The sequence below is a fragment of the Branchiostoma belcheri genome, unplaced genomic scaffold, assembly GCF_001625305.1.
Source record: "Branchiostoma belcheri isolate BF01 breed outbred unplaced genomic scaffold, Haploidv18h27 scaffold21, whole genome shotgun sequence".
NCBI classification, from domain to species: domain Eukaryota; kingdom Metazoa; phylum Chordata; class Leptocardii; order Amphioxiformes; family Branchiostomatidae; genus Branchiostoma; species Branchiostoma belcheri.
Genome location: NW_017803602.1, coordinates 45443 through 56778, shown reverse-complemented (window position 1 = coordinate 56778; position 11336 = coordinate 45443). Strand labels below are relative to the sequence as shown.

The 11336-nt window shown below is 42.5% G+C and overlaps 1 protein-coding gene across 11 annotated transcripts in view; it reads right to left on the bottom strand.

Annotated features, from left to right (window-relative positions):
- Positions 1-3104: 3104 nt before the first annotated feature.
- Positions 3105-11336, bottom strand: part of LOC109469804 (regulator of G-protein signaling 20-like) — a 34275-nt gene continuing 26043 nt past the window's right edge. For all 11 annotated transcript variants that reach the window (XM_019768483.1, XM_019768478.1, XM_019768476.1 and 8 more), the window contains 4 exons: positions 9326-9442; positions 7899-7960; positions 7245-7417; positions 3105-6951 (listed from right to left, as the gene is read on the bottom strand). In XM_019768483.1, the coding sequence (XP_019624042.1) occupies positions 6763-6951; positions 7245-7417; positions 7899-7960; positions 9326-9442 (541 nt within the window). In that variant the 3' untranslated portion in view covers positions 3105-6762. The remainder of the gene's footprint in view (positions 6952-7244; positions 7418-7898; positions 7961-9325; positions 9443-11336) is intronic.

The following is an 11336-nucleotide window of genomic DNA, read 5'->3' as shown; positions in this document are numbered from 1 at the left end:
CGTACTTAATTGTCACCACGCAACTGTCCCACAACACTTTCTACACATCCTGATACAACGCTTCCAGACTCTTGAACCGATCCTGTGTGTAAAAACTTCTGCCCAGTACCAAATACGAAGCTAAGTCACGTCAATGGACTCCGCTGGCGGTAGACGCCGTTTCTATCAGACTGATCAAAACTCAACAGAAACGGGTCAATCCCAACAGATTTTATTTTGTTCCAGTAACGAGAGGTATGAGTGGTGGTTAACTCTTCGTGTAATAGGACAAAGGACAGTTTACCTAACGTTTGTCGGCCATTTCAATGCTTGGAAACTCGCTGTAGGCGCTGTAGCCCCAAAATGGCGTCGCACGGGACATGAGGGGTCGTGACGTCATGATGACGTGTGGTGAATAAGCTCCAGATAGGAACAACATATTTTCATAATTTTTGGTGTGTAGGTAGCTGAGAGAGAGATGTACATGACTAAATGCAAATTATGCAAATGAGGACTTTATTTGCATAACTAATGAGGAAATTCTATAATTACAGTGTTTTACATTATACTACTTTCATACATGTAATGTATGTAATCTATGGCAGGGAGAACATCAACAGATACTAATTATGCAAATGATGACCTAATTTGCATAATTTATGCAAAAATTCTATGATTTCTTAATTGTGAATGATGGGAATGTCATACATGGGACATCTGTAACTTAATCAAAAGTTAACATACATCGTGATGCATATATCATGTTAATGCAGAGGTAATTTGCATAATTAAAGAAGAAATTTACATTTACATATTAAGCCCATATTTCATGGAGGTATGAGATCTCGGAATTCTTGTTTGATACTGTATTGCAGCCACCGAAAGATCTGCTTGGAGATTCGGACAACACACCCAAACCATCCTATAAAAACCAAACCAAACTATCCAGCTACCGAACAGCATATACATACTTCTAGACAAAAAATACTTCTAGACCAGGCTGCTAGAATTACTGTACCGTCACTACGAATAACGATTACAAGTGGATTCTACAGAAATGTACTGAAGAAGCTAGAGGCCCCATCATGATATCAGGAGGTGATGATTCCTACTAATCAGAAATGTTCAGCTGATGCCCACGCGCAGGACCTAGCAGATTCCTTATTCCTGGCACTGTCTTGAGGACGCTGGACATGTATCCCATATTCAATGTCTATCCAAGTGCGCTGTTTACCACAAAGTATCATCAATACTGACAGACAATAGTATCCATCACATTCATGTCCATCAGACCTACCCCTCCCAGAAAACGTCTGGAAACTGCTCCAATCAGCGGCTGCGGTAATGGGCCAATGACGCCATCTATCATCCTGTCGTGGCAGGACAGCTGTTTCCTTCCGCAGCCAAGTGGGGAGACCCTGTCTTGATCAGGACGATGTGTTTATTTTTAGGACATCCGTTTCACATTGATATGCCTGTGTGTTTGTCCGCCGGATAGGTAAGTAGTTCATGGTCGCAGTTAATTTTACATCGGGTGTAGAAAAGGACGTTTGGGCTGTGACAAACCGTGTGGAAAACGTGCTATACGATTTGAATTAATCGATTCTCTGTGAGATAAGCCTCGGTCACAACCCGCCGTACGTGCTTTTTGTCCGTACGTTTTTTGGGAGGCTACGTCTTCTACGTTTTTTCTGAAAACGTGGGGAAGGAGTGGCATCGACGCACGTCACTCGCACAGTTTCGCAAGGTGTAAGAGTCTGGTCTGCACGCCACGTCTGGCCGTGAGCGGTTGCGTGCATCGTACGTTGCGCAAGGGGTAAGTGAGTTGTACGTGCTTACAACGCACGATCTCTGTCCGATTGCAACTTTACCGTAAGGAGGCCGTACTCACACGTGCGTCTTTCGTTCGGTACGTACGGGGCACGCGCGTCGCCCGTACTCGCACGCACGGGTGGTGAATCCGTAGACCGCACGCAGAAAAAGTTTTACATGCACTTAAAGTTCTACGGCGTGTCAGCGTGCTCCCAAATCATTCGGATTCCGTACGGAGGCGGTACTCACCAGCACGGATGCCCTGCGTTTGCCCACGTTTTTGCACGTAGACAGCACGCAGAAGCACGTACGGCGGGTTGTGACCGAAGCGATACCCTTCGTGCAAAACGTCCTAGTTTCCAAACAACGTCTTATAATTTCGAACCGCATGCATCACGTCAGCACCACAACGGAAAGTACAGGTGTTGAGGTAAGGATATTGTACCCATGATTTGTAACACAGCTAAAGAGACTCGCTGGGTGTGTGCAATGGCGAATTCCATTCCTAAGAATGTGTTAGAGGTCACCTCCGAAGCTTGACGAATGATGCCCAACATACCTGTATCTACAAGTATGACCTACGCGCCCTCCATTGTCTCTAACACTTAAAGTGGTATAGGTCGCTTTAATGAGATAAAACCTTTCGGTGTTTTAACAGGTAATACCGTCCATGAACATAGCGATAAGGACTTGCAGAGCATTGATGTCTCGCTGGGTAGTGTAGAGAGTAACGAGTGTCTTTAGATAGATATATAAATATACTATACATGTTATTGTTCAAACAAAAAATGGAAAGCACGACCCAATCCAACTTATAATTTCTTTGGTAAGCCATGTAATGATCCAAACGTTGATATCTGTTCGTGTTCAGTTCTCATATTAAACTCGCGTTTTGAAGTTTAGCTTTGATGTGCTGAGCTTATATTTCTAGCATCGTGGTATGTGTAGAGCTATCAATAATCTTAATGCAGCCCTTAAGCAGACCAGTCAAACGACTTGTTTCAAAGTGTGGACCACGAGTGTGTAAATGCTACATGTGTATAGGATAAACTGGGAATTGCTGCCATTTTCAATATACAGCAAAGTGATCCGACATTTCCACCTTTACACATGCTTTAAGGAGTGCTGAAAGATATGATTCCGTGCAATGTATCTGTCAGATCAAATGCACGAAAGCATATCGTTAATCGCACCTTTAAGCATATATAAAGCCGTGCTTAAATATATAATTTCGTGCAGTGTTAAATCTGGCAACCGTTTTTCATGCACTCCAGCTATCTGTGATGTAAATAACCACTCCAGGCAAACTCAAGTTCAAAGTCAACGTACTTTGCATATAAATTTTTTTCATAGATTGCACAAGTTCTGACAACATCTTTACACACCCCATAACTTCTTACACATCATCTGACACAGAAAACTATTTACAGTTACTGGCCACAGATAGGGCCTTCTCGGTTCTGTCTCGTGTACTGCCGTGAGACTATGACATGAGTTGTGACCGTGTTTCTAAGAATACATGGCCGGAAGGTGCCGATAGGAGATACAGTTCAAAATGTGCAGTATGAGACAGTACTCACACTATGTTGGCAACAAGCTACTCTATATTCCATTGACAGTGTTGATTTTTGGCTAGGATTAACCCACTTGCATCAACCCATACAAGCTTGGTCATGGTAGTCGCTGAGGAATTCACGTACGTTGTTTTTTTGTGGGTGTGCGTTTTCTACCTAAGACTTGAAGAAGTATGTGTATTTTGAGAACCAGAGAATCGCATTAGAGAGAACTATGAAACTATCAATATCTGACTGAAAACGCACCAGTCAGTTGGTGAGTTGTACAAGGGGGCATCTCCTACGCGCATGCCCCGGTCATGTGTTCTTCGGGTGACCATCGATGACCATGTAGTCATAGAGAAACACATCGTCCAGAAAACAGTCTTACAAACAGTACCGTATGTGACAGCTAAGAGGACAATGAGAATAATGTCCACATTCACTAAACAGAAGTCGGGATCGTTTCAAACAAGGACAAATCTACAAGTAAAAGGATGGTGACAAAGGCATCCTGAGCGACTGTTTAGAGGGCATCAAAAATAGCTGATGTCTGTAGATATTTGTCACCGTAGAGATATCAGCTTGAGGGAGATGCATGGTTGTCCTAGAAACACCACACGCTGTATTTTCTATACATCCCTGTTTCTTTTAAAGTTCTTTGAAACGTTTTACTGAATTTTGTTTAAACATAACGTCGATGAAGAGCTCTAAACATAGCCAAACCGCGTTTGGATTACATTTGTCTGACAGTAAGCACGATCGAGGCATTTTGGGGATGCCGTCATCGCTCAGATGAAACTACACGTTCTGTCAGAGTATGATATCTTTCATTAACAGTCGTAGTGAAGATGACAACTCTCATCAGGGTAATTTTGTCAACTAAAACGGTAAATATTACCATATAAGCAGTGTTTCTGTCTTCCTTGTAAGGGACGTTGACAACATTTGGCTCACAGTGTTTATGGACAAAGATACATTTAAGTAAATACATCGGCAATCATTTTTTCAAACTAATAATGACTATAATATCATTACAAGAACAACTATCTATCGGTAACCAGGTGTTTGGCTGTATTTCAAAGGTATCACCGTACGTAGAAGGTGAAATATTGCTAGGAGTGGTGACATCTGGTTGAGGGGAGGTTATGTTTGGATTCCGTAGAGGCAGCGTCCTGCGCAATCTCGCCTTTTGTCTCAGGTGATGCAGTACTCCGTACGGAGTGTCCTTGGCAACATGTTTCCAGGGATAGAGCACGAGAACTCGAAAACCTCAGTAGTGTAAAGACGTCACGAAAAGGTTCCGTATCCTTATCAGCAGGTCTCTGTGGGATCCTCCGCATCCTGGGCGATTCTGCACGGGGAAGTGCACGTTCCGATTGTGGAGTTCACGCCAACATATCCTGTGTTGCTCCCACTCCAGTTTAAGTGAGGTGTTTTTACTTCGCGTGTTCAAGAGGACGACTGATATGATTTATCTGATCATTAGTTTGTCATCACCTCTCGCGGTGCTGCTTGGTCCCGGCTGCCGGAGCATATTTTTGTGTTGTTTTTGTTTTTTCTTCTTCTTCTTACAGACACCCCAATAGCACAGCATTATGACTTGATTTAACTTACTTCGTACATCAATATACTGTCGGTAACTCTACATGACAATACGACATCTAACAAAAACTCACGGTACCATACTTCAACCATAACCGTGAGGAGACATGAGATGGCGACCTGCGCCCACATTAGTTATTCGTGAAAAGCCCTTTTACATTGACACTTGTTTAGTTAGAAATTGGCGATGAAACATCTTTCGATAAAGTCACACAGTCAGTAAGTTGATCCGATTGCCTAACCTTCGTTTTCTTTGTACATAGTTTTCTTTGAGGTCCACGCACCAATTTGCATGATGAGACTAGCAATACGCAAAATGCATGCGCTGTACATGCATGAACGAGCCATGGTATATAGTGTCTTTTCAACATTACTACACAGATACATGTTTTGGAAGAAAGAGTCTGGAAACGAAAAGACAAAGTTTGTCTTCGCTACCTATCTAATTATCATAATACTGAGATGCTGTGATATCTAAAGGTTCTCACATTCGCAAGTGGCTAGTTTTAAACAAATGTCTAAAGCGAATGTCTTAAGAGTCTAATTCCTTTATGATTTTTCCTAGATATTTTCACACTATCCCATCATGCGTTTTCTGCAGATCATATGTGTTGCAGAGTAAGATTGATGCAGAAATGAACCTCCGTTACAGTCAGGTTTTCAACAGTGCAAATGCCAGGTCTTATTCACAAATATCTATCAACCAATGTAACGGATTAAGCTTTTTGTGAGAATGGTGAATTGTGTAAATAGATCTTTTTCGGCCAATTTCGAGGCAAGCTTAACATTGTTGAAAGATGCTGCTTATCTAGCAGGATACTCATTGCCGACACATAAAAACGTGCATTGTTCTCATCTACATCGTGCACACTACCAAAATATATCACCAACACGCAGTTTGTGTGGAGGCCGTGAGGGGTGGAGCAGAGGTGATGGGTTCGCTGCACGTAAGAGGAGACAGGCAGTTCCTACGTCCACGTCAACAGCTCGCGTATGCACATTTCCTCTGCCGCCTGCTGCCATACTACCCAAACATAACCATCATTTTGCAAAGCACCATCGATGTGTTGTCCGGTTCCGTCGTATTTTTTGGCTTTCGGTCCGGATGAAGCAGATTGATAGTGACAATGATGTCTTGGTTTGTCCACGGCGCCCAGACAGTGCAGACTCGTGAAAAGGATGACACATCGATGAGAAAAATCCAGGGGAAGATTGCCGAATTTTCAGCAAAAAGAACAGAGCTATGCATCAGAAAAACTGTCCCGTCCTTCAGGAAGTTTGCATCTGCGATACTGCAGGCATTGCTTGACTGCCTGGCCTTCGTTCCGGCTGCCTGATCCGGACGTTCTGTTATTAGCAGACAGTGTGTCCGTCAACACAACATTACCAAATAAAGGCTTTATGAATCGATATGGCTTTTTATCACCCACAACATGTGGTAAGAATTTCAAAGTATATGTATCAACATTTCTCTGCTACCCCTCCTGCTTTGGCAGCAGCACAGGGTTCTGGTTCTTATCTTGTACGTCAGGGTAGTTTAGTCGAGCTCCTCACGATCCCGATCCATGGATTTTGTCATCGTTGAACCAAGGAAAGCGGGAACCTTTCGACTACCTCTACATTCTGGCCTGAACAATTCCGGTGCCGCCACACGATGTGAAGGTAAATCGATATCGTTGTACAAAATATGGCATATTACAAGTACATCATACGCACACGTTACGGTCGTAGGAGGTGCAACTAAGTAATACAAAGAAAGGATAACATAACAATATACATAAAGCTATATCATGATACCCATCCACTCCAAGCTTCAGCTAGATGCTCCTTCTGATGACACTTGTCTTAAGAGGTCTTTGAACATTTTAGAGTTCAGAAATCTTGGGTAGGAGTCTCTATGCATCAGTACATAGATTTGCTGTTGCGCTTCGTCGAACGTGCTTGGAGTTGGATCCACCATGTTTCTGTTGATAATCTCCCGTACTCGTGAGTCTATACTCACCTGTTGACGAAAGAAAGAAAAATTCCAGGTTCAACTTGTTTGCAAAATTTGTAAAGTAACTACAGATATCGCCAATGACACATAGTACACCCAGCGACTTGTCTGGCAGCAATGGTGATCATGTCTTGTCCTGTGTGAATGTATTCTGGGTCCCATTGGAAAGCAGCTTCTACTAGCTGAAGGGGCTACCCAGCCGTTTTATGGTGAAGTAAATAAATAAATTAATAAAAACATAACATGCAGTCAAATGAAACATCTTAAACGGTTGGTTATCAAAGTGCGTTGGCTCTTACCTCTTTTGGGGATAGAATTGATATGTAGTCCTCGTATATTTGCCTTGCCTTTTCTTCGATGGCACTTTGATTCTCTGGTTTTTCCTTCTTCAAATCTTCGCAAGCTAGCCAAAACATCATGTTTTCCTCGCTGTATTCGGTCTTAAGAAACTCCCTGAATATTATTCTTCCATCTGAAAAAAATTGCACGCGGATCAAAAACACTGATTAGTGTATGTGATAGTACAACGAACGCCATCTCCCCTAGCACGTCGGCAGAACCTACTGCGCCTGCATGTTCGAAACCCGTAATATTGTGCCCAGCAAAAAGTCTCATTTTCGGTCGTATTCGAGTATTTAAGAATGATATCCCGTCTATAGTCTCCGACTGTTGTGTCGGAAAAGATATTGTCTGTAAAGGGCGAAATCCTGATGCAAAGTTGACCAAACATCCAACTAAAACCTTGGCGAATTCGGGTTTCGCGCAGGCGCAGTACAACATGTACACGTTCTACCGACGTGGTATCTTATCTAAATGTAAATTCAATCAAAATGTACCACACCCCGCCACATCAAACTACATCACACACATCCACATCAAACTACGTATATCACACACGTCACATCACATCACACCACATCACGGTACATGTTAATGAATGGGTAGTTCCTTACGGCAGCTCTTCATCATCTTGTCAAACGACTTTCCCCACTCGTTCACCTCTTCCATGTCGGGCCTGGAGAGACACATGGGGAATGAGAAAGTATCAGTATCAGTTATTATTTAAAATCGACTGGCATGTCACAAAGCCAATATCAAAGTATGCCGGATTTTTTTACTGCCACTATACACATTATACTATCAATCATTGAAATAAAATATTTCTCATATCGTGAATATTACATCGTATCATAAGATGTATATAAAATCATTTATACCACTACACAGGAGCCTCAGACAGTAACTTCAAATCTCGTCGTATTAAAGACCTGTTATCAGTTCAACATTTAAAGGAATGTATCTGGGCATTGGAAAATTTTCTCTCGGCATACGTAACGTTGTCAATATGACCTGTGTATGCTGCAATCGCTGCAGTTGTGGCAAACATCGCAGGGTGGAGCCGCATGACAGTCCAAAAAGTCTGGTATTCACTAAAAACATTTTGTCTCGCTACAAGATAAGCTGAATAACTGTTATACGTATAGTTAATGACCAAAGTGGAAAATAACTGTCGACTTGTTGTGGCAACGCTCACGCTATACATTAGTTTACACAGTCTTGATTGTTATCAGGAATACAACCCGTTGAGTTTATGATGTTGTTGACTTGCCAAATCATCGGAACACTCGTTCATCTATTTAAGATTTGAAACATATTGTTTCCATTCATGCCATCAGATAATACCATGACCAAAATATCATGTTTCTGAAGCGATAACTCTCTCGTGTAAGTGTATTTTTAAGAGAGAATACTCTCAGCCTGGTTATACTGGTCAGCGTTCCAGTTTTACCCTCCCGAGAATGTTTTGTGGTTTAAGATGGCTGATAAACCATTCTCATGATCATGGCAGGATATGCTGCACCAGGGTGTTTGTTTTTGTTCATGACATAGTAGATGTTCTAGTGAAGGTCAATGTAGCCGAGACCACGTGACCACGTGGCATGTCGAATGGATCATGTAGGCTATAAGGAGACTTGACAATGGCAAGATTACAACAATGGCGGACTGCTCCGATCCTTTACAGTATGTGCAAATAGACTTATCAGACCGCTTCGTCTGTTGATGTTACTTTGGTCACTTTTAGCAAATTCACGATAAACTGTTTCCTGGTTGTGATGTTTATCAATTCATTTTGTTGTCATGCTCAGTGACTGCCAAAAACGATAGATCTAGTTGATACAATAACACATCGGGTTAAAACGTTAAACTGGTACACAAAAACATGCTGCCATTAGGTTAGCAGACCAAAGGTCACAACTGGTCAATGGTGTAAATCAAATAAAGGCTTGAAGACGGCTGGTGTGCTTTTCTGTGTGTGTGTGTGCGTGTGTGTGCGCGTGTAATGTGGAACAATAGAACATATGAGTTGAAATTCACGTACTGGTCAGATGCTGTCTTCTCGTCAACCTCTTCCAATCTGGTTTCTCTGCTGGACGTTGACTTGGGTTGCCGGCCGTTATCTCGGCTGGGTTCGTCTTGACCTCCTCGGACCGACAAGCTGGAACAAGGTCATAGGGCACAGGTTACTTGAGGTCAATGGGGTCAGATTTACACGGGGACATCATAGCGAAGCGACATTGATGATGACAGGAAAAACTACACCAATGCTGTCATTGACCATGTCGGCAGAAGGTACTGCGCCTGCTGCGTGAATCCCATATTTCCCACGGTATTCGTTGGATGTTTGGTCAACGATGCATCTGACCGTTCTGCCGAAGTGCCAAGCAATACATTACAGGTTTCATGCGGGCGCAGTGCGTTCTGCATTATTGCATTATTACATATCATTGCAGCATAGAGCAAAAATGGTACACCTATGTCAGTCATTTTAATGTTACCGTCATCACATGATAGGGTATGAGCACATGCTATGATTGCACTACATTCGATATTGGAATACAAATAGACAGTCAAGCATCATTTTTTTCTGAAAAGGGAAGGGAGGATGTTGTTTCATATTCAAAATAGATCCTTTTTGACAGTGGCGGTTCATTTTAAACGTCTAAGCCCTCACAGGGAAGACACTGCAAGCTATCCTATGCTGAAAAGTGATCTTTAAAGTCCAAGCTCACGGAGTATGGGGAGAGGAATCTGACAGGTGGTTAGGGTCAGTATTTCAGCACTAACAGTGAAATTGTTGTCAATGGTTATAATTAACTGGCTAGGTACACGTGCACGGATGACGTCAATCGGCAAGAGCATGTTCACACTTAATGAGTGTGAACACTCACATCGGAATCCCCCTCCACAGGCCCAACCATACCATCCACCCTTGTCCCACAGGCTGAAGGGTGTTGTGTGAGGCTTCAGGGAACGCACCGTTAAATGGAGCACTTTCATTAACCTTTCCGCCCTCTCCAAGGGATCAGGCAGCTACACTTAACACGTACACATGGTGTTCTCTGTACTATGCTAGTGCATTTATGCCAGTGCGTTTAATACGTGTTTGAGGCCAAAATTTGCCATTTTGAGTACTGAAAGCGTCTTTAGACTTTGCAATTCCAGATAGACGAATGATTTTGAAAGTGTTTCATCAGCATCACCAGTGACTTTCAAACAGATGCCACCAGAAGATGTATTTGACCAATTCCGAAACCACGAGAGGCAAAATTCCCATAGATTAATTTTTCTTCTTCTCTCTTATGATTTTTCTTAAGCTTGCTGTTCTTCAAGTGCCATCCGAAACAAAACAAATTTTTCAGGATAAGCCACAGTTCTGGTATATCCAGGCCTGGTATGTCAAACAAGAAAGTGGCTTCTTTAGCCGACACTGTAGTACATACAGGTTACATCAGCGGACATGTGGTATCCATGGACAATTCCAACATATACCAATGATGCGGAGTGCTCGGCGCTCTCACCGCGCTCTTTCTACAGCCTGCAATTGTACCGAAATATTCTTATGAACGCATGACCCCCCTCCTCCCAAAAATGGGCCAGGCTATTCAGTCACAAGGCAGTACCATCTATGTCGTGTGTGTGCGTGTGGGGGGGGGGGTGATTACATGCTGAAACGTGGCAGATTTTGGCTCAGTTCATAAGCATGTCTTCAAAATCAGACAAATGAACCTCTTTCATCTACATGTATTCCCGCTGAAATATTTTTTGAAAGCTTGAAAATAAAATTGGGAAGACAACATAATTTCTTATCTCTGCTCAGAATTGTTAGTGGAGGGGTCGAAGATTAATGAATAATATATACTTCATCCTGACTCTTGATTCTACCTGTGACAAAAGACATTGTTGACCACAAATGGTTTTCTGCGGGAGGCACTTTGTAATTGATAAGGGAGTCTTTTGAGTTTGGCCAGGTTTAAACCCAGGGATATTTTGGGCTGCGCATAATTGAATAGCTAGTTTTTTAGTAGCGAATGTTCCATTAGCATTTCACC